Consider the following 27,826-nt stretch of genomic DNA (forward strand, 5'->3'; position numbering starts at 1 on the left):
GATATAATTCGGTAACAGACTTACATCTCGACACAGAGGAAAGACATCAAATTTGTAGGCAGAGACTTTAATTGTCAGAAATGAATCAAGAAAGAACATTAGCTGTCCTTTTTCTGTGCTTTTACAAATACTAAAGGATTGAGTTAGCTGAAAAACAAAAATTAAAAGTAACAGGATGCTGTGTCAGCATTGAGCTTATAATTTAAATAAGAATTTTGTGCAAACAGTGCCTACTGATCACATGAAAAAATATACAATTTTGTTATGTTCTGGTGTCTCTTTGTGGTATAAGGTAGTCTGGGAAAAATATCTGGCACCAAAGAAACTGAAGCTTGATGGTTCAATTCATGTACAATATTAAAAAGTTGGCATAACATTTTTGATGTTGTATTGGACTGTTTCTGTAAACCTTTATTCTCCTCACGAAGGGTCAGCACCTCCTTTGCCTGTTCTTATAACACTTCTATTTTTTTTCCTAAGTGACATATATATTTAAATATTAAAAACCTTTGGTATTACACATAATTATTTAATGCATTGCATTATGGTTTTAGGAAAACAGACTGCAATACTCTAAAATATGGCCATTGTACAGTCTGTTTACTCTAGAGCAATCTGGATGCTTGACAATAAATTTGTGGGTGAAAATAACAGCCTTTTAAGCTTCAATATCCCATTTTTAATGGTCTCCAAAATAAATGTAACAAGAAACTCCAGCTCCCACTGCATTTAAAGCAGAACTATTAACCCATACTGAATGATCCTCAAAACAAGATAATCAAAATTGTGTATTCATATATAAAATAATTTCCCCACGCAATTTTTCAGTTTCCTTGCAAAAAATACCAGCTATATATGCATTTTAATTTCTGAGCAAAATTAACCAGATCTTAAAAACTTGTCTTTGCCCAATGACCATTCAAATCGTTTTCTATGATGGTGACAAACCAGACAGGCAGCTATAGTTATTTTTGAATGTGTTCTTTAACCTCAGAGGGGAATTGCCGATGTCACTTAATCTTAGTTTTAGGAAAGACTGCAGGCTGCCTAAGATATTTCAATATGTATGTTAAGGTCCTGAACTCGACAGGCTTCGATTTGGGAATGGGAGGAACGGGGGTAAAGGGGAAAAATGTGTTTGCGTTACCATCCCTCTTCAGCCATTTTAAAAAGCACGTTTTTGTGTGTTTTTTTAATTGAACAAAACTTAATATACAATTCACTTTCTCAACATTACATCATTTTTAGTCCAAGTGTCCACTGAACAGACCAGTGTGATGTTACAGAAACTCATGATCTGATTTCCCCCACTAGAGAAGCCAAAGTTTTCAACCATGTGTCCTACAGTCAGGAGGAATCCAATGTTAGCAACAGGTTGCAGAGCCACACATGGTCTCAAACAAAGACAGACACACTGAGTGCTTTTTGCTGAAGGACATTTCTGACTGTTTAATGGTTTGCAGCATCTGCTTGGCGGGCCCAACTTTCTTCTTCTACTCCTGAGTCGTATTCTTCCTCTGAGGAATCTTTAGTTGGAGTCCTATAATTGAAACAGAGGTAAAGTCAAATGTCTGAAATAATTAAAACAGAGATCTTATCAGAAAATGCAAAGAAAGCAAGCTGAGCTCTTAATACCAAAATGCAAACGTGCAGGTATGTAGCCTGGAACAAAAGAGGGATTTAAGCTCACACAGCTTTTTGTGTTCAGCAGATTAGATATACATATAATTTGCTGTGATCTTCAAAGCCTTTTTGTTTAATAATATATTGCTACAATTGCTGAAGAGGGCAGGAAGTTTAGGAGAAGGGAGGCGATACTCCTCATGATGCTATTGGAGTTAAGCTCTCCTTCCCCAGTAATTGTGACCTAAACCTCAGCAAATGTTGAAGGACTTTTACGAGACATAAAGATAAGTTTGTGCAGAAGGATCAGGGGTGACATGATAGCAATGTTCTAATGTTTGAGGGGCTGCCACAAAGACGAAGGAGTCAACCTATTTTCCAAAGCACCAGAAGGCAAGACAAGAAGCAAGGATTCAAGTCTATCACACCAAACTACATTTTTTCTTTATACGTTGATACAAAATGTCCAGCTGAATTCTGAACGTTTTTAACAATAATTTCCAGAGTTAATCTAAATTGCCATTAGCAACTACAGACTTAATTACAAAATGATCACTTACCTAGAAAATTCTCTGAAAGGTTCTTGAGAAGATAAGCCAGCAACCAACTCAATCTAACATTTGAAACTCAACTTTACCTGATGTATCCTGGCTCTTTCTTCCCTTCCACAACATCTTTGTCCACCTCCACACATACTATGTCAGAGTTGGGCACTTCAAACATTGGTTCTAGTAGTAACTTTTCCTAAAGTTGGGAGATGAATAGAACAGTTCAAGGTTTTTTGTTTTGTTTTTTTAAAAAATCATTGTACACAATTTCTCTTTTAATAACCATCTAACAGGCAGTTGTTTGGCCTATTTCTGGATCTGAACAAAAGTGCGAAAGTTGGTCACTCAAACTGTGATTCTGCACAAGATACGCACTTGCCAAGGAATCTATGGAGTTTCTCGGTCATCCTGGTCATGGTTGTCCCAAAGGTGCTTTTTCAAGAGGCAACTGGAGTTTCTTGTTTTTCTTTGAAAAAGTTTCGCTTCTCATCCAAGAAGCTGAAGAAGCTTCTTGGACGAGAAGCGAAACGTCTTCAAAGAAAAACAAGGAAGTCCAGTTGACTCTTGAAAAAACACCATTGGGACTTCCAAGGAGACATACCAAAATGCAATTCCCTAGTTTCGCGATTATGAATAAAACCATTTCCTCCTAATCCTGCCTTGCAATCCCAAAAGCAGTGCCGTTACCGCAAGGCAAAGTGAGACCGCTCGGAGAAGGAGAAGTTTTGGAAATGAGGACAGAGGGCACAAACCGAAAGACAAATTTGTCTGATTCGTGGCAGGCACCCTTCCTCAAATGCAGAGGATGAGTACACAAAAGGTAGCAGTTGCCTTAACACACCTCCCCATTTACTGAAGTCATGCAAGTATATCAGTGTTGTGATTCAGGGTCAGCCTGTGGGTTCGGCAGTTGGGTCGGACGACTCAGAGGAGGAGGGGGGTGTTGAAGACCTTGCTGAGGGGGTTGAAGATCTTGCTGATGAGAGCCCTCAGCCAGGCCCCTCCCACTTGGTCACCACGGAGACCCAGCTGTGTGAGCCTGACAGCGTGGATGAAGATGACCCACAGCTGGCCCTGTTCAAGGACGCCCGACGCAGGAGGCAGTCAATTAGGAGTAAACAGAGGAAGGCAATGGGGCTCCTCGGAAGGAGGCAGAGAGAAGCCAAGCCCTGAACTCTATATAAGGGGAATGTGTGGGAGGGCTGGTTTGCTGAAGGCAACCGCTTGGATAGTTCATGTTTCTTAAAGCTCCTGTTTCTTGGTTTGTCTTGTTCCGTTTGTTTTTGTGGTAATAAATTTGGCAGGCGTAATTCCAGCCTCTTGCCTTCTTGTAAAAGGGGTTGTCCCTGCCTTTTCTGTAGGGCCGGTAGCAGGCTGGTACAGAACAATCAGCATATGTTTTTCCTAAGCCACACTTTTACATCATTTTATCTTCTAAGACGATAAATCGCCAAATATGAACTCTCTTCATATTACAGATATATTTCAGTTCACAGGGAAGAAACTGAAAAACCACATAACCATGGAATTTTCTCCTATCGAGAAGGAAGGGTTTTTATTTTTTTAGTGTGGTCCCTTCCCATTACTTCCAGAGATTTTATACACAGGCAAAGAGAATAGGGAAGAGAGTGCAAAACTTTCTGCAGTCAGACACTTAAAATTATTATATGGAGGATTAATGGCTGCGGCAATCGGGGAAAAAGTCCCACTCTTACCATTATAGATCGAAGTCCTCTCGCTCCAGTCTTGCGGTCCAGAGCCAATCTGGCTATTGCCTTTAAAGCATCCTCTGTGACGTTTAATTCACACTGTAAGACATAAGATTATAGACATTTTAAAATGCTACATTTTTGAATACTTGATTTCCCCCCCACTCCCCATGAGAATTATGGTTCTGTTTAGAGAAATGTAATGGACTTAAAGGTAAAACAGATACCGTCACTACGGGTTGTCCTTGAATTATGACAACTGAGGCCAAAATTTCTGTTGCTAAGCGAGAGTAGTTAAATGAGCTTTGCCCCATTTTATGACCTTTCCTGCCACTGTTGTTAAGTGGATCACTGTATTCTATGGCTGTTACGTGAATCTGGCTTCCCCATTGACTTTGCTTGCTTGTCAGAAAGCCACAAAAGGGAATCGCACATCTCCAGGACAGTGCAACCGTCATAAGTACATGCCAGTTGCCAGGCATTCAAATTTTGATCATGTGACCATGGGGATGCTGCTACGGTCCTAAGTGTGGGAAACAGTCAATAAGCCACTCTTTCCAGTGCTGTTTTAACTTTGAAAAGGTCACTAAACAATATGTAGTAAGTCCAGGACTACCTGCAGTGACACAAGCACAAGTTCATAAGAACTCAAAAGAAACAGATACCGACAGGCTGTCCTGAAAAAAAGGGATGTCCATCGGTGATGGATAGTTAAAAACAACAGAAAATAGCAATAACCTAAACTAGGAGTAGGCAACCTTGGCTCTTTTATGACTCGTGGACTTCAACTCCCAGAATTCCTGAGCCAGCATGAGGGAAACTTTGGCCCCTTCATAACTTGTGGACTTCAACTCCCAGAACTCCTGAGCCAGCATGGCTGGCTCAGGAATTCTGGGAGTTGAAGTCCACGAGTGTTGTGATTCAGCATCAGCCTGTGATACCGGCAGCTGAGTCTGATGATTCTGAAGAGGAGGAGGAGGAAGGGTTTGTAGAGCCTTTGGTGTCAGAGGGAGGCTCTGATGCACTGCAGGACTCTCAGCCTGGCCCCTCCCGTCATGTTCCTCATCAGACTCAGCTGTGTGAGCATGAGGTATTGGACGTAGATGATTCACAGGTGGATCTATTCAGGGACGCTAGGAGCAGGAGGCAATCCAGCAGAGCAGAACAGAGAAAGGCAATGAGGCAACTCAGTGAGAGGAAGAGAAGGCAATGAGAAGCCACGCCTTGGGACTGCTAATAAAAGGGGAAGGTGTGGGAGGGGCTGGTTGCTGAAGGCAACCGTTTGAAGATCTTCTGCTAGAGTCCTGGTCTGTTATGCCTGTTTAACTCGTTTGAACTTTTGGTTTAACTCTTGTTTGAACTTTTGATTTCTTTGTAAATAAATTTGGTTCGGTTTTTTCCAGCCTGTTGACTATAAAAAGGGGTTGTCCCTGACATTTAAACAGTGCCGGTCGTAGGCTGGAACAGAACAACGAGTCATAAAAGAGCCAAGGTTGCCTACCCCTGACCTAAACCATGCTTACATTTTTTTAAAAAATCTTTGCATCTTTAAAAAGGGATTACCCTTCAACATCACTCAAAATCAATCCACTCTTTGAGCCTACACAAGTCTGATCTGCAGGAAATAACATGCTGCCATAAAAAGATAGCCCAAGCGGCAAAACGAAAGCCGAACCTTATCCATGCTGAATAACGCCTGGTACTGGGGAATGACTGCATTCCGGGGCTCCGTAAGTATCCGCACAAGAGTTTTTTCATCCAGGCTGTGCAGGGGGACCACCACTGGCAAGCGTCCCACAAATTCAGGGATCATGCCGAATTCGATCAGATCTCGGGCTTCCACGTGTCGAAGCAAGCGGTCTTTCTCTTCCATCTCTTGCTCAGAATTGGACTCGCTGCCCAGGTTAGCCAAGTCAGCGGCTGCCGCAGCTCTTCTGCCTTTCCCCATATTTGACGAGGCGCCAAAGCCGAGATACTGCAAGGGAAAACATTCTGCCTTTAAGAACAAAACCAAGCTGATGTTTTGTTTTGTCTGTGAAAATGCACGGCAGGAAATTACACAAAGTGCACATGGTAGGAACCGTCAATTAGCTAAGGGTCTTTTCCAAAACTGATGGCACAGAGGGAAACCTCTGTTGTACGTCTCCCTCTTCAGTAGATTTTGAAGGCAACCAAAAGAACACAAAGTCACGATTGCTTTAATGAACCATAAAATCCATTGCTTTATGAATTAAGACTGGATGTTTATACACTTTATATAATTAGTAAATTTGGACACAGAGGTATTCAGATGCAATATGCAATGTTTTCCCCTGTTTGGCTTGTAAAGCTGAAGTTTAACGGTTGTCATGTCTCTTTTTTCACGAGAAGCTTAGAGTATTATTTCAACAAAATCAACAAATGAGTCTAAATTGTCCAGAAAATTCACAGCAGGATTTGAATCCAATTTCTCCATGTGAAAGCCATGGATAAACAGCCTATGTCCAAAAGAAGTCATTACAGCAACTGAAGCACACGGCAGTTTTAATCTTCCAGAAAATGACAGCATTTCTCATAAAACAGGATATGGCTATTAACAAATATTCTCTTTAGAGTTGGATGTAAACTGCCATGCATCACGACATCTTGACATTTCTGCCTGGAAGCTTCACTGTAGTTAGGTTAGCATCAGGATTCATGAAGCGACAAGCTATTAGAGGCCTCTATCAATTTTGTGATTGACTCTGGATTATTCTATGGTGCAGAGAAGTTTAATTTTGCAATGGTTTCCTTACTGCGGCTAAGATCATCCTCTCTGTGTGCTTTTTATAGTTTTGCAGGTTTTTAATAAAGATTGTTTTTAATCTAAGTTTATTGGTTTTCTTTTTTAATGAAGCGCTGTACACCACCCAGGGTCACACTCCCTTGTGAGATGGGTAGCCATACAAATGTGATAGATAGATAGATAGATAGATAGATAGATAGATAGATAGATAGATAGATAGATAGATAGATAGATAATAAATCAGCTGAGGAAGGATCAGGTTGTGAATGAAGGCGAGGGGTACGTTATGGAAGGAGCTCAGGTGGACAAAAAAAAAACAGTAAGGAAAAAATGGAGATGGTGAAGAAGAGAATAAATGTCAAAAAACAAAACAAAACAGTGCAACACTAAAGACAGGGAGAAAGACAGCGTAGTGATGAGCAGTGTGAATGAACATCCAGGGACACTGTTATGGAGGTGAAATTTATTTTGATGGGACTAGCTGGAACAAGACACGGCCTGAAATGTTCAGTAAACTGGAAAATACACCATCATGGAAATGTACATTATTCGCTAATAAGGTAATTGTATAAACAAACATTACAATTTGTGTCTATTTACATCACTATACATATGATGTAATTGGGTAACACAAGTGGTAAAAAATTGCTGCAGAATTCAGTCTATTGCCTCAAAGTCTGGTAAATCAAAGTTTCTTCGGATTGTTATTTCATTTCTCCCAGAAACAAGGTATTTGTTGAAGACTTCGGATTACTGAGTTATTAATAAAGAGTGGCTCAGTGAGGGACACGGTGGCTCAGTGGGTTAGGACGCTGAGCTTGTCGATCAGAAGGTCGGCAGTTTGGCGGGTCGAATCCCGACTGCCGCGTAACAGAGTGAGCGCCTGTTACTCGTCCCAGCTTCTGCCAACCTAGCAGTTCGAAAGCACGTAAAAATGCAAGTAGGAAAATAGGGACCACTACGGTGGGAAGGTAACAGCGTTCCGTGCGCCTTTGGCATCCAGTCATGCCGGCCACATGACCACGGAGACGTCCTCGGACAAGCGCTGGCTCTTCGGCTTTGAAACGGAGATGAGCACCGGCCCCTAGAGTCGGAAACGACTAGCACGCATGTGCGGGGGAACCTTTACCTTTACCTTTACTATTCTTTTAACCTCTGTACATCACATTTCTTAGCTATTATAATAAATGCACAGGATGCACTTATTTTCATCTCACTTGTTTCCAAACCATATTTTTCAAAACTAATGTGATAAACAACCTATGCCAAAAAGAAGTCATTACAGCAATTAAAGTCTTTAGTAAGTGAGCAGCCCTAGAAAAAGTAAAAAATAATAATAAAGCAAAATGGTTATCTAAGTGATAACTAAATAGCACTTCAAAAGTACTTCATGTAAATAAATAAATAAATAAATGCTAAACCAATAACTCAGATGAATCAAAAAGATCTGATAGTGTGATGAGAAAATAAATAGAATAGGATAGGATAGGATAGGATAGGATAGGATAGGATAGGATAGGAAAGGAAAGGAAAGAAATAGAATAGGAATGGAATGGAATAGAATAGAAATAGGAATGGAATGGAATAGAAGCTGGAAGGGACCCTGGAGGTCTTCTAGTCCAGCCCCCCACTCAAGCAGGAGAACCTATACCATTTCTCACAAGTGACTGTCTAGTAGTCTCTTCTTAAGAAACTACTACTATCGTAGTGATGGAGCACCCACGATTTCTGAAGGCAAGGAGGAGGGGGCAGAAAGGAAGGTAAATCTAGTCTCCATGCTGCTGCTGAGGTTCAGTTCACAAAAACCTTTCTTGAATAAAAATTGCTAATTAGAAAAGGCAAAAGGTGACCTTTCTGATTATTTGTTATCATAGATTAACACAGCTCTCCTTTTACAATGTTCACAATGTTATAAGTCATTCAAAGTATCCACAAAGGTGGTTACGTTAAGTGCTCCCAATGTAAAATTGCTATCTGTTTAATAATTCAAATTGTCTGTTTTAAGCCATCAGCCACTTGCCCCTCCTTTAGCTTACCTAGCCATCTAGCAAAACAGGAACTCCAAAGTCGTCGGACGCAGCCCTATTTTTTCCATGTGAGCTGAACTTTATATTTGTTTTCCTTCTAATGGTGACCACTGAAGATATTTAGCAGAGTTCTATTCTTTATACAGCTAAAACGTGCAATTTCCTTACTTTTTCATTTTTCCTCCGGCTGATGATTCGATCCAGACCATTAAATGCACCAGAAGCTACAAAGAGGATATTGGTTGTATCGACCTGCACCGTTTCACCACGTAACTTGCGGGAATTCTTCTCTGGAACATTCACAATGGTACCTTCCAGTAATTTTAACAATCCCTAGGTAAAAACAGGAGAGGCCTAAACAACGCAATCATTCTTAAAAACAGGCACTGAACACCTTACAAATCCAGGCAGTTTATGACAGTGACCAAATGGGGCCTGTAGGAACCTGTCAAACAGGCACTGAATGAATGTAATTACACAACTCTCCTTCTGTTACATCCTGAGAGGAAAATCAGAGAGTTCCAACGGGAGAAAATGTATGTAGCTCAGGATTGAACTGTGGCGTCTTTTGAATTGAATGAACCTTTATTGTCAAAGTACAACCATGTATACATTGAGGTTGGTTGAGCCTCCCTTCATGCCCCCCCCCCAAACTCACAGTGACAACAAACCCTCCATCTTATTACACCATGTGAGCTAATTGCACAACACACCGGCCTCGCAAGTCCATCATGCATAAAATTTATACAATTATTTCCCGTTCAAGAGCCTGACAGCCCATGGATAAAAGCTGTTCTTCAGCCTGTTGGTACGGCTGGCTATACTCCTGTATCTCCTATCCAATGGTAAGAGAGTAAAGAGATACCGACCAGGTGTGAGAGTTGTTCTCTCTGAGCTTAGTTGTGCTCTCTGAGCTTAGTTGTTTGCAGACATTTTATTACTGAACGAGGTTGTACCCTCAGTGTGTGTGTGTGTGTGTGTGTGTGTGTGTGTGTGTGTGATTTGCTCCCCGTTTAGGTACAGAAGTTTGCCCTGCCACTTTTGGCAGGGGTGTGGTTTTCTCCCACCTAAAGGTGCGTGAATCTGTTAAGAATGGGAGCGATGAGCTTCCCTAAGCATCAGCAATGCAGGTTTTCCATCTTTTAGTGCTCACTCCCACCAAAGTGTAAAGAAGGAAAAACCTGATAGGTAGCTGACAAAGTAACTTCTGCCTCGGCCTTGCCCTTCCCAGGGAGGGAAAACTGGTTCTTCTCTCAGTCAGGGCTGGAATTTGATAATAACTGGAAATACTTCACTGGGAGAAGCAAAGCTCTTCGTACTTACCTGCTGGACTCCTTCTCCTCCCACGTCCCGTAACTGGTGAATGCCTGGAACGCTGCCAATCTTATCCACTTCATCCAGGAAGACAATACCTGCAGATTAGAGGCAGCTGAAGTGAGGAATTACAGCTCTGAATTACACAAGTACAACTGGTGCACAGGGAACCCCATTTTGTTCTAGGATGGCAGTGACGCAGTAGAAAATGCACCCTGGGTCATATGCTTGAAATCAAAAGGGGTGGTCAAAGGTAACGAAAAACCTGTCCAGAAAAAAAAAATTCTGGTTCAATAAAAAAGCAAAGTTGTAAGCAGCAGCCTGTAGCTGTGCTTTTTAAAAGGGAAGGTCATGGGAAATGATTTTACCTTGCTGAGCCTTTTCCACGTTGTAATTTGCGTCCTGCAGCAGCTTTGCAATGACAGACTCAATGTCTTCTCCGACGTAACCAGCTTGGGTCAAAGTGGTACAATCACAGATTGCAAAAGGGACATCCAGGCATTTAGCCAAAGTCTGGGCTAGCAGAGTTTTACCTATTCATTAGTTTAAAAAAAAACTGTTAGTGCAAGTCACAGGAGTTTCAAAAGCATTTAATTTTGCCATGGAAAATGATTACCAATTGGGGGGTGCAATTGTTCTAGCTGAAAAAAGCAATGTATTAAAACAGGGGTTCTCAACCTGTGGTCTGTGGACCCGTGGGGCCGTGATGTCATCATAAGGGGTCTGCAAAGTGTTGAAAAAATGTTATGATGTAAATCTTGAGTTAAATCTTGGGGTGATCTGTGGCCAAGGTCCATGGCCATAAAAGGTATTTAAAGGGGGATCAAGAAAGAGTTGAGAACCACTGCATTAAAACATTCAGTTAAGCACACATCGACTTTTTAAAAATTTACAGGGATTTATCATGTAAGTTTGTCATCTACACATACAGCAGTAGATGTAGCAATATTCTTATTATCACATCAAAGTGCTTGAACTTTAAGTTATCATTACTATTCAAGAGGAATTCTTTCTCCCATGCTGACCAGCCATGACGGTCTTGTTTATCATTGACCGATACATACATACGAAGGGCCCCCGTTACAAGGTTTATGGGCTCTTTGTATTAAATCCAGATTAGCTTTTTGAGGAATAAATCCTAATTAGGTTCCTGGAACAAGAAGTGTTTAGAAAGCCGCAGAAGAGATGGTATGATTTATAAGCAGAGAAACGGAGGAAGGCAGAGGTGGCCATTATTTAAAAGGAAAACTGCACAATTGTAACAACATCCTAGAGCTAAGCTGCCAGAACTATTCTTCAAGCAGCAGAAATAAACCTTTTTTTTCCTCTGTTCCAGCCTGAAGAAGAATTTTGTTCGGTTTGCAAGGTATTTATTTTTCAGGGCATAGTGGAAAAGTGTCTGCGTGGGCTAACAATATCATTGTAGGTGTAGTGGGCTGAAATTTTCTGATTCTTTCTTGGGTTTGGGACAGAGGTTGCCTGGCAGCAGACAAGACGGGATGCATGAAACTTTCCAAGGCTTAAAAAGGTACATGATGTCAACAAGGCTAGCAGAATAGCATTTGGACCAGTTGACCCACTCATGCTACGGGATAGATCCTTTCTGCCAGTTTATTCAACTTTATTGGCTTTCTGTGCTTTCAACTAAATGTGCTTTAAGGCTTTCTATGTATTTTTTTATTCATTCTTTTACTGCTTTAAAAACAGTGACCAAAAAGACAGAGCAAATAAAAAACATATACATTGTGCAACAAAAGAAAAAAACAACCCACAATTTTAAAAATAAAATAATATATATATACATACATAAAGGAAAAAGAAAAACAGTAGGTCAATTTAACAGTCAATATTTACAATTCTAATATAAAATTATGCATAAATAATGCAACTGTTTATCTAACAACTGTATATTTCTAGTATATATATTTCTAGTAAGGGGACGCGGTTGCTCAGTGGGTTAGGACGCTGAGCTTGTCGATCAGCGGGTCGAATCCCGAGTGCCGCGGAACAGAGTTGAGCGCCTGTTACGCGTCCCAGCTTCTGCCAACCTAGCAGTTCGAAAGCACGTAAAAATGCAAGTAGAAAAATAGGGACCGCTACGGTGGGAAGGTAACAGCGTTCCGTGCGCCTTTGGCGTCTAGTCATGCCGGCCACATGACCACGGAGACGTCCTCGGACAAGCGCTGGCTCTTCGGCTTTGAAACGCAGATGAGTACCGGCCCCGAGTTGGAAACGACGAGCACGCATGTGCGGGGGAACCTTTACCTTTATATTTCTAGTATATATATTTCTATATATTTCATTTTTGATGTGTGCCATCGTGCCCACAGTAAAATGACACTAAAGATTATCTTATGTTATATAACTATCGTATTTTTAACCTACTGTATTTTGTATAATACATTTCTAAATTTTATTTACAAGACTTGCACACCTGAGCCGGTTGGTCCAAGCAGCAAAATATTGCTTTTTTCCAGCTTGATGTCATCATGGACAGAATCTAATACTTCACCTCCTCGTTTTTCCGGAGGCATCTGTTGATTCACCTGCTGCTGCATGGATGCCCCTAAAGCATTGCCGTGCGGACTAATGCCAGCAATCTGGAGAAGTTCTGAAATACACAAGCATTCCATAAACTGAGAAAGGAAGTGACTTGATAGTCCATACAGTGTGCACATTCGCAACTCCACGAATTCTTCCACTTGCCTGAAAGTTATCAGAGAGGAACGTTAGAAGACAGTCTTGCAGCACAATAGCTCGGTGAACACCCCCCCCCAAAAAATATATGGATTGCTTTAACCTTGACTGCTTGAATTAGAGGTTAACAGTGCAGTTCACATACAGCACTGCGTCATTAACCGTGGTTTACAAACCACAACAGCTGCACTTGGAAAAACATGCTAACGCACTGACAAAGAAACAAACGTTTGGTTCAGGTCAAGGGAAGATTTAGGTTTTAAGATATGGATTGAGCAACGCAAGGATATTCTATTTAAATTGAATAAATAATTCAAATGTCCACAATAATGACTGCTCTGCATTATGCATTGCAAAATAGACTGAAATATTTATTCTGCAAGTAATTAAAACACATCTCTGGTTTCTCTTCAAATCGTATAAATTTTTCCCAATAAAGTTAGGGGGAACATTTTAAAAAGTCAAACAATTGGACCAACGAGCTCAAAATAGTTTAGTAACAATAACAACAACGATATTCCCTTTTTATTTAGGCTAATTAAGGAAGAAAGTCTTTTCTTTTCTAGAGATTTTTTTTGTTGTTGTCTATATGTATATAGCCACGCTTCAGGACCTATTCATGGCAACCATACAAATGTAATATCGCATCTCTTTTTAAAAAAAGATTAATTTAGAACTTTGTGCCCTTCCATTCATCCATCACAGCTCCCTGGACTGTCCTCTCGCTCCTGATTGGGCATCATTAATGTAAAATGAGAAAACAGCAACAACAGTATAATAGATTTCAAATACTACAAAAATAAAATTCTTACGGATTTCAGCTATTATTGGTATCAGTAGAAACCTGAGGCACTATTCGTTTGATCTCCCCTTGTTATTTACTATGTATTTATTTATTCCAAGTAAACGTTTACGGGGGTGTGTGTGTAAAGAGGTCAAATCCTGATTACACTGAGAAGCGTTTAAAAGACACAGAGTTTACACTGAAGGGGGTAACCTAAGTCTGAATGGCACCACTGCAGACTGTGGGCAAAAGTTCCCAATTAGATGCTGTTCTAGCCAATAAGTGTGTCTTTGTACACAGAAACTAAGCAATTTGGTAAATACATAATCTGGTCTCTTTATATACAGTTAGTCCTCGACTTACAACATTTCACTTAGTGACCATTCAAAGTTACAACAGCACTGAACAAAGTGCCTTATGACCATTGTTTACACAACCATTGCAGCAGTCCCCAGGTGGTCAACGTGATCAAAATTCAAATGCCCGGGAACTAACTCCTATTTATGACTGTTGCAGTGTCCAGGGGGGGATCACGTGATCCCCTTTTGTGACCTTCTGACAAGCAAACTCCACGGGGAAACTCGATTCACTTCACAACTGTGTTACCAACTTAACAAGTGCAACGATTCGCTTCACAACTGTGGCAAGAAAGGTCGTAAAATGGTGCGAAGTTCGTTTAACGACAACTGTCTCACTTAGCAACAGAAATGCTGGGCTCAACTGTGGTCGTAAGTCGAGGACTACCTGTGTATGAATCCCGAGGAAGCATTCCTCACCTCAATGCCCTTTCATCACCTGCGAGTTAAAAGTGGCAAGGATGAGTCACAAATTCACCTTCACAGTGAAAGTGAGGCTCAGGGGTCTGGTTGCAAAACGAGCACATGATGTTCTAAATCAGGGGTGCCAAAACTGCTGGCCCGCGGGCCGGACGCATCACCAGGAAACCGCGCCCATCCCATTGCTGGCAATGGAGAAAAAGCTCCGATACGTCGCACATCATCACGTGATGTCGTGAGTTTGACACGTCTGTTCTAAATGTTTCTTAAGAGGTACAGTTCAAATGCTACTCGTGGTTAAAATAAGGGGGGGGGGGAGGAAGAGATATTGCAGAGGAGGCCATGAGGAGAGACCACTTACTTGTAAATCTGTACTCATCCTCCCGTCTTCTTATCTCTAATTCTAAGAGACAGGATGAAAATAGTAATATGATGGAGACAGAGATATATATTAAAAAAGCACTACATTTTCTTCACCTCTTGCCCTCTTCTGAATACAGGTTTATGGAACAATGGACTTCACCGACAGCAAGCAAAAGACATGCACACACCCACGCACATGTACACTCACCAGTGAAATGTTTACAGTTTTATAACACAGCTTATGATGACACAGAAGCTAATACAAGCATCTACAGTTTTGCCACGGCAAATGGAGTAAAAAAAGCAAATTCTATGGCAATTTACTGTGTAGGTAGTCCTCAATTTACAACCTTCACTTAGTGACCATTCAAAGTTACAATGTCCCTGGAAAAAGTGACTTATGACCGTTTTGCACGCTTGCGACGGCTGTAGCACCTCCAGGGCCATGTGATCAAACTTCGGATGCTTGGCAACTTAAGTGTCCCGCGGTCATGGGAATCACCTTTTGTGACCTTCTGACAAGCAAAATCAGTGGGGAAGCCAGATTTGCTTAACAACCAGGGTAAGAAAAGTTGTAAAATGGGGCAAAACTCACTTAACAACTGTCTTGCTAAGCAAGAGTAAATCTGGGGTTCAGTTGTGGTCACAAGTTGAGAACTACCTGCAATAAACAGTTAGGTTCTGCTGAATTCAATAGGATTTCCTCCCAAGGCTGCAGTCTGCCACGTGGCATAAAAATGGGAAAATATTACTGTATACTGTATATCAGATAGTGCCATCCCAAAGAAGTCTTCACATTGAAGTCTAAAAGAACTTAGAAGTTCTACTTCTATATTGTAACAAATCATTACAGGAAATCAAATGCTTTGATTAAAGCACACCCTTGAATAAATAAAATGGCCCACTCCCATAGTGGCTGCAACAATTCTACGCATTTTTAAAAATGATAATACTGTGGGTTTTTTGGTCCTTCCTTGTGGCTGGAAAGGAGGTTTGTATTAATCTGTTCTTTAATTTGCTAATAATAGTGGATGTGCCACACCAAAAATAGCTGTGTTGGCTTTGGCCATATCCACTTTTTATTACTGTTTATAGCGGAATCAAAGATCAAATAGTATCCTATTCCATTCATTCTTCATAAATTCCTTATGTGAATTTATTCACAAACACCTGAAGGAATTCCAGCTGTTAGTTCCTATGTATTGAAAGTACACAGAACATGAAACTAGTACTGATGTTTAAAACAGCTTTTGAAATCTTTTAAAGTAATGGGAAAGAAAAATGGCAAGAGGAAGGCAATAAAAACATAGAACTGCTCTTGTTCCATTCCTCCATTTAAAGATTTATTTTTTTACCTCAAAAATCTGTAATTCCATTTGATTTTTTTTTTAAAAAAATTCATTTCTTCTGTTGCCTCTTTTAGATATATGTTTTCTATGTTTGTCTGCTTTATTTTTTTTTATATGTTATTAAGGAAGTCTTAGGACTCATCTGGGGGATAACAGTTTTAACAAACAACCATTATTAAGTGCTAACTTGCAAAATTAAAAATAAAATAAAATAAAATAATAAAATAATAAAATAAAATAAAATAAAATGAGTGCCAGCTATCTGCTTTCTGCGTAAGCAAGCTATTAATACCAACAGTCTTTGCACTTTTTTAACAGTCATTTGCACGAGGACCATAGGAGGAAAGATTGTGCCCAACGGTCCTTCAGCGCAACATAAAATGCTGTACACCAACCTCTTGGAGTTAGAGAGGCTTGTTTTTCAACTTCCGCTTGTTGCCTCAGATTGGCAGGGATGTTGTTGTAGATTCTCTTGTAGTGATTGTACACAGCAACGGACAGCACCTTCTTTGCGAAACACTGACCAACAACGTATTTGTCGAGGTAGTTATAAATCTAGCAGAAAAAGCCAACAGATCCTCAACATCAGAATGCTTCATTGGCAGAGATAAAACAATAAAAATCCAGGATCAGATGGAGGGAGGGAGGGGAGACCTTACTGCTAAGGCTTCATGACTGTATTTACCATTCAGCTTCTTTTTAAGATTCAAGAGTCTCCTTTCCCCACAACTGTTTTTATACTATGAGCTCTTAAGATTCCTTATCTCCACCATGTGAGATGGTACCAGTATTTTAAAAGGCCTTGGAATGGGGACAAACTTTTGGATGGACGTGAAGGACCCAATTGTTGGGGGCAATAAGCTGACTTTGTAAAAATGCCGCTTGGGGCCCCCGAAAGCCCTAATAAGCAGGTATATACATAGAATGAAGGCTATTGCTAAGCACATTGTGCTTTAGATTGTAAGCCGCCCTGAGTCTTCGGAGAAGGGCGGGATATAAATGGGATTAAAAAAAAAGTCACACAATCCATAACAGAATAACAAAAGTTCGAAGGGACCCTGGAGGTCTTCTAGTCCAACCCCCTGCTCGAGCAGGAGACCGTGCCTATACCATTCCAGGTAAGTGGCTATGCAGTCTCTTCTTAACAGTCTCCAGTGATGGAGCACCCACAACATCTGGAGGCAAGCTGTCCCACTGATCAATTGATCTCACCATCAGGAAGTTTCTCCTTAGTTCTAGGTTGCTTCTCTCCTTGATTAGTTTCCATCCATTGCTTCTTGTCCTCCCTTCAGCTGCTTTGTGGTAGATACTGGAAGACTGCTCTCGTGTACCCCACCCCCCAGTCCTTCTCTTCATCAAACTAGACCAGGGTTAGGCAACCTTGGCTCTTTCATGACTCGTGGACTTCACGAGTCATAAAAGAGCCAAGGTTGCCTACCCCTGAACTAGACATACCCAATTCCTGCAATGGTTCTTCTCTGTTGCTCTTCTCTGCACTCTTTCCAGAGTCTCAACATCTAGAGGAAAGGGTAGTATGATTTGACAAGAGATGGTAGATTAAGGGCCCAACTAATGAGGCTAGGGTAATTTAGTTCTTCCATTTAAATTTTTAAAAAGCATGCAATATGAAAGAGGTGACGTCCCCTCAGCTGAGGTCAGTCGACTGTACCTTCTTGGGTGGAGGGGGCGGCTTCTGTTGGAAGGCCAATTTGACCGCTTCTGCCGCTGTCTCTGGTTCTTTAAGGATGCTTTTCTTGGAGTCGGCTTCTGACAACACAACGAAGAAGTGGTGGCATTTTTCACATTTCACAAAGCGGGTGGAGGCTGCAAAAGCAATAGACTCAGAATCTGCTTGGCAAGAGTTGGTTTTCCAATCAGACAAGTTAAGCAGTCGGTTTGAAATACGGCGCTTACAAAATGAGTTAACAGGTCCCTTTACGATAAGGGTAGGAAGTGTGGGGAGGAGGGGGGGGGAATAGGCCTTGGTCTATAGGTGGCCCCTCAAAACTCATTTGACAGTTTTGGTGCCCAAAGCACTAATTTTTGGTAGTATGAGGCCCTCTCCCCTTTTTCAAACTTTAATAAAAAAAAAACACCCTTCCTGCAGCCAATTTCACAAACTTCTAATGATGCACAAGGACTAAATTCCAGCCATGCAAGTCCCAATTCCAGTTTCTCCTGAAAAGCCCCAGGCCAGGTAGCACTACCTGTCTTTCTGCACATAAGAGATTAGTCACATGAAAACTACTGTTTGATACCTTGGTACTTTCAAAAGATTTTTGAAAATAACCACTCAGAAAATTGGCTTTTCATCTACTTGAAAAACTACATACTTTTTCCACTGTGGTGTATTGATTGTTACTGTGCCATACACATTCTTAGACAAAGGGATGACATCATATATCACAGATTTAAAAACTAGTGTACAGCAATTTTCAGGATCAATGGCCTTTGTTCTGAGTGGTAGTTGAGACGGCAAGCAAATACTCCCATTGTTTAAAGTTATCTTAAACTATGATTTCCAAATACTTTAAACAATTCCTGAAAGGTTTGGAACTTTTGGACCAAATAAGGCAACCAGACTCTTTTTTCTGGTGCTTATAAATCAGAACATTTAACTCTTGATTGCCCAGAATTTCCACTGGCTTCCTTAAAGGCTTTTAAGTTCAAGACCTGAACCTAACTTTTAAAGATTTAAATATTTGGGGACTGGGTCAATTTATTCCCATATAAGCCCACCTAGGATTTCAAGGATTTTGCTCACCAGCTCATCTGGAGATTGAATTTAAAAAAGACAAAAAAAAGATTCCTACTGGAAACTGACCAAACCTACATTTAACACATTTGGAAGACTATTTCAGTTTATTTTAAACATCAATGGAATCTTGGTGTTCCTTTTGAAATTCTTCACTTGCCCTTACGTTTCTTGTTTATAAAGTATCTTACGTGATTACTGATTACTGATATAGTACATTGTACGGTTAAATAATTAATTTTGCATACCAGATGCTTCCTGTAAATGAGAGGGATGTAAGTAAACTATTCTGAGGTAATTTAGACAACTCTGTTGTCTGTTGTCAAACGTAATAGAGAACACCAAATCTATTTTACTTTCTAAGTGAATTTCATTTTATTTATTCATTTAACCATGTGTATGGGATTTATTTTCCAACCAAATACACTTAAAGTCCAAATGAATTTATTGAACCTTATTCCAAAAAAGACTGGCAAAAAACTGGCCACAGATCTCTGCTGCAAACTGTGTATAACACCACAATGCTGCACAAAGCTCATTAATCCTAAAATTATGCCTTTCAGTGGTAGTGACCAACAAGTATAGAGTTTAGATTACTGCTGATATTCAGGTACAAAATGCGTCGTAAAACTGTTCTTTATTATTTGCTCCTTGACAAGAGGCTATGATAGCCTTCTACCCAAGCCATTTAGGTAACTATGATTACCAGTTTCTTTCTTTTTTGCTGATTGTGTGAATGTTAACATTTATGACATGCTTTGAAGGAAATCTGGTATATCTTAACATTTATAATATGCCATATTAGTCTCTTAGAGGACTTAACAAAAGTGCTGCCTTATTTAGATACTAGTCCCTGAAATGCATGTTTTAGAAAGTGGCCATGAGATAAACTTTAATTCCTGTGAAGAATATAACTATATAAAAACATTAAAACTTATTTCATTGAAATATAGTATTAAGTTCCCTATTTAAAAAAATCATTCTTGCAGAGTGTTTTTGAAACTTGAGCTTATCTATTTCCAGAATTTTAACTATCAGGACAACATAAACTTAAATTTATGTCACTTGAGATACTGGAAAAGATAACTGAGATTTATGAAGCCACTTGAGATACTGGAAAGTCACATAAAGATTGTTTTCTGGCCATGTTGAAAGATTGGTTATTGAGTAAGCATCTACAGTGATAAAGCACAATTTTGGGACATGCAATACATGCCCCACCCCTTGGGTGGAGGGAAACTGCCATTTAGCAATTAATGCAAAGACATCAGTAATTAGGGCTAATAAACACAACTCCACCAATTCCAGAGTATAACACAAAAAGCTGATATACTGCATATAGAACAAGATCCCTCCGAAGTTAGTGAGAAAGATGATTTCAAAGATCAAGATTCAAGCGTATCGTAAAGATTACCCAACATCAGGGCTTCTGATGCGGGCTGCATTGACAACTCCAAGAAGATCAGATGGCTGGTGATTACACAGCCGAGAAACAAGCTTTAGTATTTACCCACCATTAAACTCTTTTGATTAGAACCTGGCTGAATCAGGAAATAAAAAAGAAGGACCAAAACAGCACAAGGGCATGGTTTGTGTAAACGGTAATATGAAGCTGTGTTGTCAGTACTTGTTATTCCAAACTCTGGATGTTGGGGTGTGGTACTTATTTCCACAGCATTCAAGAATTAATGTCTAAAGTCATTTGCAAAATGACTGGCATTCAGGATGAATGAAGTGGAGCAACTTGAGCAAATAATGCGATTTTTACGGAAACGGTGTCAGAATACGTGTCTTCTAGAACTTACAGACAAAAGTCTCCACGTGTGTGCATAAATCACCGCACTTTGGGCACCGCAGCTGGCTTCCACCTTTGCCAGAGCTTCCGGAACTTGACTTTTTACCACTCCCTTCCCCAGCAGTTTTCTGATTAAAAGAAAAAAGAAACAGGATCTCGACAGTCAGATAATAAGATTTATAATAAGCTACCAGGTAGTCCTCGACTGATGAGCTCAATTGAGCCCAAAATATCTGTTGCTGAGACAGTTAAGTGAGCTTTGCTGTTTTACAAACTTACTTGCCACAGCTGTTAAGTGAATCAGTGCAGTTGTTCAGTTAGTAACATGGCTGTTAAGAGAATCTGAGTCCCCCCCCCCGCTTGTCAGAAGGTCGCCAAAGGGGGGAATCACATGACCTCAGGACACATAACCATCATAAATGCGAACCAGTTGCCAAGCATCCAAATTTTGATCATGTGACCACGGGGATGCTCTAGCAGTCACAAGTGTGAAAAACGGTCATAAGTCACTTTTTTCAGTGCTGTTGCAACTTCGGTCACTAAATGGTGATAAGTCATGGACTACCTGTACATCTTTTGCTCCTTTGAGATCAGCAGCCACCCTCCCCTCCACACAGAACTGGGATCTCCACTTGTAACCTTGCCCTCCCTTTCTCTCCCAAACTGTGTGTTGTGTTGTTTAAAATCCACATGCAACAACCAAATGTTCTTCCGTGAAGATACTCTCTGCATGTTACTGAAACTGGCATCCTCAGTGAAAGTTTAATTGTCATCGTTCACTTGAAGAGGTTTCTGATTCAGATGGATCAAGGAAAAAAAAAGTTGCTAAGCCTGCCAAAAATCCAACTATTCATGTTGTGTAAACTGAAGCAACTTCAAATTTCAGGGTGTGTGTGTGTGTATGTACATATACATACATGCATATAGATATATGTAAATTATTCAAATTGCTAATAAAGAATTTGGGAGGCCTTGTCAAAAGCATTGACAAATACTTAACACACACACACACATATACATATATATATATATATATATATATATATATATATATATATATATATATATATATATACACACACACACACACACACACACATGTATGCATATATACACACACACAGACATTTTTAACAATAAACCTTTAGGGACTCTCCTTCAGCTTCCTTTCCCCACTGTTAAAGCTACTCATTTACTTCCTCAAGTCAGTCCCCAGACCGTCAAAAAAGAGGGGACAGGGCAAGCAGAGAACACTTCTCCATTTTCTTTTTCAGTACACAGCAAAGGGAAACAGGGCCAGGAAACTCTCATCGTTGGCAGAAAGCTCAAGTGAAGGGTGCCTGCCAGCTGTAGCAGATGCTGGATGCTGTTGCTTCTTCTGCAAGCCAGCCATATTTGCAAGCCAAAGACAATCTCCGTGCAGAATATATCAAGCATTTAATCCGAAAACTACCTACGCTGAATTTTAAAAAGGCACCGATTTCTAAACATGAACGTTTATGGCTCAGCTCAACCATTACATCTAATACTTCAACGTAATTTATGCTCCAAATCATGATCTGTACTTCTAAAAATTCCAGACAGCAAGTTTGGGTTTAAAGTAATTTGTCTGGGTTTAGTTTTTCATTTACTTAGCTTTATAAGATCAAAAGTCCTCTGACAGCATGAACGCGTTGCTTAAATTCAGACAACTGCATTCCAAGTCACAGGGTTCTTTGTGTTTTTTTTTATCATCAGTGACTGAGTTTATGGCCGCTGACCTGGTCCGTCTCTATCTCTCTGTCCTGAATTAGATGGTTGATGACATGATTCAAGATGTCACTCAAAATATGTACATTTTTTACCTTTAAAGGTAATCCTGCACTTAAGACTGGTCATTTAGCAACCATTCAAAATTACAACGGATCCCACCCTCCAAAAAGGTACTTAGGTCCCTGATGATTCAAAGTTCCGACAGCGGTAAACTTGGGTCAGTCATGTGATGACCCACTTCACAACTGGCATGACATATGACAATAATTCCACCCAATTGCGGTCACACGTTGAGGACTACCTGTGGTATGTGGGACAGAGGTGTGGTTTTTGAAGCACAAAAGGTGCGTACCTTATTGCCATCTCCTGAACCATCTTTACTTGCACCATCTTTAGAAGCAAAGTATGCAGGTGTTTCAGAAAAAGTTCTAAAAGGAATAGTTCTTAGAGACGGAGTTTCACAAGTCCCAATTATTCCTAAAGCAGGGAAGCAGGAACGGCCACATGAAATTCCTGAAAAAAAGGAAAAAGAAACGAAAGATTATTGATTAGTCTGTGTACCTTTTCAGTAACTTATCCCCCACTTCCTGGAGTCTACTTGATGAACCTTGAACCCAAGAGGTCATGGAATCTCATTCCCTTAAGAGACTTTCTCAATCTTGGCAAATTTGGACACATGGACTTCAACTCCCGGAATTCCCCAGCCAACCCCTCATGGATCATGAGTATAAGAGCTGAAATCCAACCTTTTTAAATTTCCCAAGGTTGGAAAACCTTGCATTAAGATGTACAGTCGAATTCCATAAGCAAATCCTCCCCTTCTGCAGCAAATATTCCTCTTTAATATGAATATTCTTTTTAAGTCTAGAGTGCAACTATGCTCAAAACGCAGACCAGTTTATGCAACACATAATGGGGGATACTTTCACAAAGTAATTTCTGCTGAGGAACGGCATCCCGAAGGTGCTTTTTCAAAAGGAAACTGGACTTTGTTTTTTGTTTTTGGAAAAACAAAGTCCAGTTGCCTTTTGAAAAAGCACCTTTGGGACAAACATGACCTGGAGGGCCATAGACATGAGGAATAGCATCTATTAAGCCCCAAGGATTATTTCCCCTGTAAAAGATATTTTTTTCTTTTATTTTGAAAAATTTTAAGATGACCTACAGTCCCAAAGCAATTTATCCTAACCAGAAGAGCAACATAAATGCTTAAAAAAAGAAACAAATTGCCAGGGAGTATACCCTTGACCTTACTAAAAGGAGAACAGTGAAACATCAAGGATGTTGAAAATCTTTTGCCTAGCAGAATTTAGACAACATTCCAAAATTTATTTACCATAATTACTGCTTGTTAACTGGAACTGTGTAACCTTAGCATTCAAATTATTTGAGTTACAGCGTAACTCAGAATCACACAATGGCTGTCTTTGCAGAATAATAAGTTAAATTTCTGTTTTCTTCATGAATGCTGCTCTGTTTATGTCTTTGACTCTGATGAACTCAAATCATGAGTCTGGCTTGTTCTCCTTTGCATAAATTAATTTCAGAAGCCTGTCTATGTGAAAGTACCTATTAATTCAGATTACGGCTAGTGCCAAACTACAGAATGTCATTATACAACATTCTTCCTTTGCAAGTTCAGATTTAATTTGCTGCTTTGGCTCTTACAAATTAAGTCTTGCAGAGACATCTGTATAAGAACAGATTGTGCCTGTTTTCTATACTTAACAACCAGTTCTGAATTTTAGAGTACTGTACTGGTACATACCCAATTATGCTTTGAATATAAAAGCAAAGTAGTATAACTGAACTGGTCCAATATCTGCAATTCTCAAAAAGAGATTACTTAAGACATTTCAACTTCTATTTTTCAAAAACTTTCACCTTTCCATTTTAGCAGAAAGCGTAACTTGGCTATACCCAGTGCTAAATTTGCAACTGCTTGTTTACATTTTTACTGTTCTAATACTAATACCTGAAGTATATTTGAATATTTCAAGTGTATAATTATCATATGCCTAATACTGGTGTATAATTAAAAGATCAGATAATGATATGCTCAAACTAAAAAAGGTTAATTCAAGTCCCAGTGGAATGTGGTAGCAGAAGACAGAGAGGGAACCTGAGAACAAGGCTTTTAAGTACATGAAGGCAGAATAAAAGATTGAGATATAGTGATAGAAAACAGCTTTTCTATTTTCAGCTTTGGTGTTAAATAATCAGGACAATAATTCAAGACAAGTCGCTTCTATGTAACAGAGCAATTACCAATGATGGATGTTAGAATGTTCATTGTGCTGGTGTGTTTTGATGGGAACTAATCAAAAACACTTAAAAACAAATACTGTACTCATGTTATTGTTTTTGCACACATACAGTAAGCCACTGTGGCTTTTTCAAACAGAAAAAAACAATGGCCATGTAAAATGTGTGAACCAGTCAATATGTTGGATGACTGTGCAAATAACATGAAAATAGAAATACACAGAACACTTTACAGATATGGTAACTCAACTGTACAGAAGCAGAATATTTATTATTTTTTAAATGGAGGTATTACAGGCCAAGCAAAATATGTTCATTTCACCCAGATCACAGCAGTGTTCAAGCAATGCTTGTCAAACAGTGCCTCAACACTAAATCCCAGAAAAATCTTTCATCAGCACAACAGAGCAAAGAGCTTGCACAACAAAAGTTCATGAGCTCAGGATACTAACTGGGCATTATTTTGCAGTGAGCATGAACCCTGATCAATCTGAAGCAACATTACAAAGTTCTCTTCTCCACACATGATATTCTGGCAAGACTATTTAAGACATAAACATTGTTAAGGGTAAACTGGTATATACTTATCCAAGATTAAATCTAATGGAAACATCAATGGGACTTACTTCTGGGAAGATATGCATAGATCTGTCCTGTCAGAATAAAGTTGAGAAGAGAAAATATACAAATAAACAAGCAGAATGATATTTATGGTATCAGTTCTTTAAAAAAAACTCTATGAGGATATGAAGGAAGTAAAACTTTGCTCGGCTGATGACTGACCTTCCTTTTAATATTGTTTGCTCATTAATCCAAACTTGAAATATCTGAAATTGCCAATCAGGTAATATACATAGCTTTATGTGTTAAAAGCCACTAAAGAATCTTATCATAGATTTAACAGCCTTCCAGAGTCCAATTATCAGTTTTATGATAACAAAAAAGGCAACAGCTGCACATAAGCAAACAAGATCTTAACAAAATTCAGCAACAATCTAACAAAACAGAACATTGTAAACAAAAACAAAGTCGGGGGCGGGGCTTCTCAGAAACCATACTGTGTAAATCTAGGCATGTCTATGGAATTGTAAGTTCTCACTGGGTTTAAGAGGGGCTTCCACTCAAGAAAACTCAAACCTAAATATAGATAGTCCTTGACTTATGACAATTGGGACCAGAATCTCTGTGGCTAACTGATGTTATTCCTTCAGTCATGTCAGACCCTTGGCAATTCTACGAACTAGGTCTCTCCACATCATTGCTAAGTAAGGAAGTTGTTAAGTGAGTTATGGCTAATTTTTCAGCCTTTTTTTGCCAAGGCTGTTAAGTGAATCATTGCAACCAAGTGTTTGCTAAATGAATCACGTGGTTGTTAAATGAATCCAGCTTTCCTCCATTGGGTTTCCTGGCTGGCTGGGAAACTTGCAAATGGCAATCACATGACCCATCATAATACACGTTGGTTGCCGAATGCCCCAATTTTGATCACATTACTGTGGGGATGCTTTAGTGGTTGTTAAGTGGAAGGACCAGTCATAAATCAATGTTTGCAGTGCTGTTGTCACTTCCAACTATCACTAAATAAATGGTTGCAAATCGAGGATTACCATATATACCATAATGGAACTCCACTTGCCTGGATACTGGGGGGAAAGGCTCAGATAATGCAATATTATCCAAGCACAAGTCTACAGGTAGTCCTCAACTTACAATAGTTCGCTTGGCGACCGTTTGTAGTTACAACAGCACTGACAAAAGGAACCTGTAACCATTTTTTCATGCCCCTTGCAGCCTTCCCTGGGTCACGTGATTTACATTCAGCTGCTTGACAACTGACTCACATTTACGACAGTTGTCGCGTCCCGTGTGTGTGTGTGTGTGTGTGTGTGTGTGTCACGCGATCCCCCTTTTACGACCTGCTGACCAGTCACAAGTCAATGAGGGAAACCGGATTCCCTTAACAACGCTGCTACCAACGTAAGAACTGCCTTGACCCACTTAACAACGGGGCCAAGCTCACTTAACACCTTTCTCCTCACTTAGCAACATAAATGTTGGGTTCCCGCCGAGGCCGTGAGCGGAGGGGCTTCCTGTCTTGGCGAAATGCTCTTCCGGCTGGAGCAACGCAATGAGGACCCAGATTGTTGGGGGCAATAACCTGACTTTGTAATAATGCTGCTTGGGGGGGGGGGCGAAAGCCCTAATAAGCAGGCATATACATAGAATGAAGGCTATTGCGAAGCACATTTAATTTGTGCTTAGATTGTAAGCCGCCCTGAGTCTTCGGAGAAGGGCGGGATAGAAATGGGATTAAAATAAAAATTAAAAAAAAATCGTCCTAGGGCAGGCACCCCCCCACCTTAAACGTGGGGTCACCTTCTCAGGCAGACCCCACTTTTCCAAGCTTCTTGTTTTCCTCCTTCATTTTCCTGGCCGGCCTCCCAGAGCACAAACACAAAGGCTTGCCAGACAGGGAAGCAGACGGCCGAGACCTTTGCTCCAAAGCCAGAGAGACTTGCACGCGCAAAGGTGGGCGTGCAAGGCACACCTATCCCCCCCCTCCCCCCCCCACCAAAAAAACAAAACAAAAAAAACCCTGGTGCTTCTTCTAATCCAGGGGTCTTCAAACTTGGCCCTTTTATGACTTGTGGACTTCAACTCCCAGAATTCCTCAGCCAGCAAAGCTGGCTGAGGAATTCTGGGAGTTGAAGTCCACAAGTCATAAAAGGGCCGAGTTTGAAGACCCCTGTTCTAATTTGACAGCTGCGGGGCTATTCTTGGAGGGGGGGGGCGGCGGGAAGAGAAGGTTTGAAAGCCACCCCGAAGCGAGCCCCCTCCTGCCACCCCCCCCCAAGAAAAGGGGACAGGTTAGGGCCGCCTTCCCACCCCGGGGGGCCTCCAAATGCCCGGCTGTGGCTGATGGGTGTTGCAGTCCCCGCCTCAGAGACAGCAAAAGAGGCGCGGGGGGGCGGCCTCGACCGGGCCTGCTGAGGGAGGGAGGGAGGGGGCCCCACCGCGACTGAGGGGGAGGGTCCGCCGGGCGGTTACCTCGGCACGCCGACGGCAGCGACGAGCTGACGAGTCGCGCCGCGGCGGCGGCGCAGGTGCTGCAACCGGCCATGTCCGCGCTCCGCTCCGCTCTCCGGCCGGAAGAGAGAGAGAGAGAGAGCGCGAGAGAGCGAGAGAACGAGCTCCGCGCCCTCCGCCGCTCGGCCTACCCGCCGACGCTGCCGCCTCCTCAGCGCTCGACGGCCTGTGTGGCGTCACGGGCCTTCGCCCGTCAGACCGCCGGAAAAAGGCGGCGA

At 40.8% G+C, this 27,826-nt stretch overlaps 1 protein-coding gene across 4 annotated transcripts; it reads right to left on the reverse strand.

Annotated features, from left to right (window-relative positions):
- Positions 1-48: 48 nt before the first annotated feature.
- Positions 49-27,826, reverse strand: CLPX (caseinolytic mitochondrial matrix peptidase chaperone subunit X). Of its 4 annotated transcripts, XM_081337583.1 has the most exons (15): positions 27,570-27,826; positions 25,148-25,174; positions 22,609-22,769; positions 20,515-20,632; positions 17,624-17,778; positions 16,350-16,509; positions 14,604-14,645; positions 12,420-12,596; positions 10,354-10,518; positions 9,995-10,083; positions 8,840-9,004; positions 5,556-5,855; positions 3,887-3,979; positions 2,261-2,367; positions 49-1,540 (listed from the first exon to the last, which is right to left on the reverse strand). In XM_081337583.1, the coding sequence occupies exons 1-15, from the start codon at positions 27,640-27,642 to the stop codon at positions 1,450-1,452; spliced, it is 1,923 nt and encodes a 640-aa protein (XP_081193709.1). In that variant the 5' UTR covers positions 27,643-27,826; the 3' UTR covers positions 49-1,449. The 4 variants fall into 4 exon arrangements, with proteins under 4 accessions (XP_081193709.1, XP_081193711.1, XP_081193710.1 ...); XM_081337585.1 differs by lacking the exon at positions 14,604-14,645; XM_081337584.1 differs by lacking the exon at positions 25,148-25,174 and having other exon boundaries at positions 27,570-27,825.

Source organism: Vipera berus (assembly GCF_964194415.1).
Source record: "Vipera berus genome assembly, chromosome: 12".
In the NCBI taxonomy this organism is placed as follows: domain Eukaryota; kingdom Metazoa; phylum Chordata; class Lepidosauria; order Squamata; family Viperidae; genus Vipera; species Vipera berus.

Excerpts from the sequence above, each read along its gene's own strand:
- CLPX (XM_081337583.1), bottom strand. The coding sequence starts at position 27,642 with ATGGCCGGTTGCAGCACCTGCGCCGCCGCCGCGGCGCGACTCGTCAGC. Across the intron at positions 14,646-16,349 it reads AGCCTCTCTAACTCCAAGAG|AATTAGAGATAAGAAGACGG; the intron begins GTTGGTGTACAG and ends CCTGTCTCTTAG. Across the intron at positions 9,005-9,994 it reads GAGGAGAAGGAGTCCAGCAG|GGATTGTTAAAATTACTGGA; the intron begins GTAAGTACGAAG and ends GTTTTTACCTAG.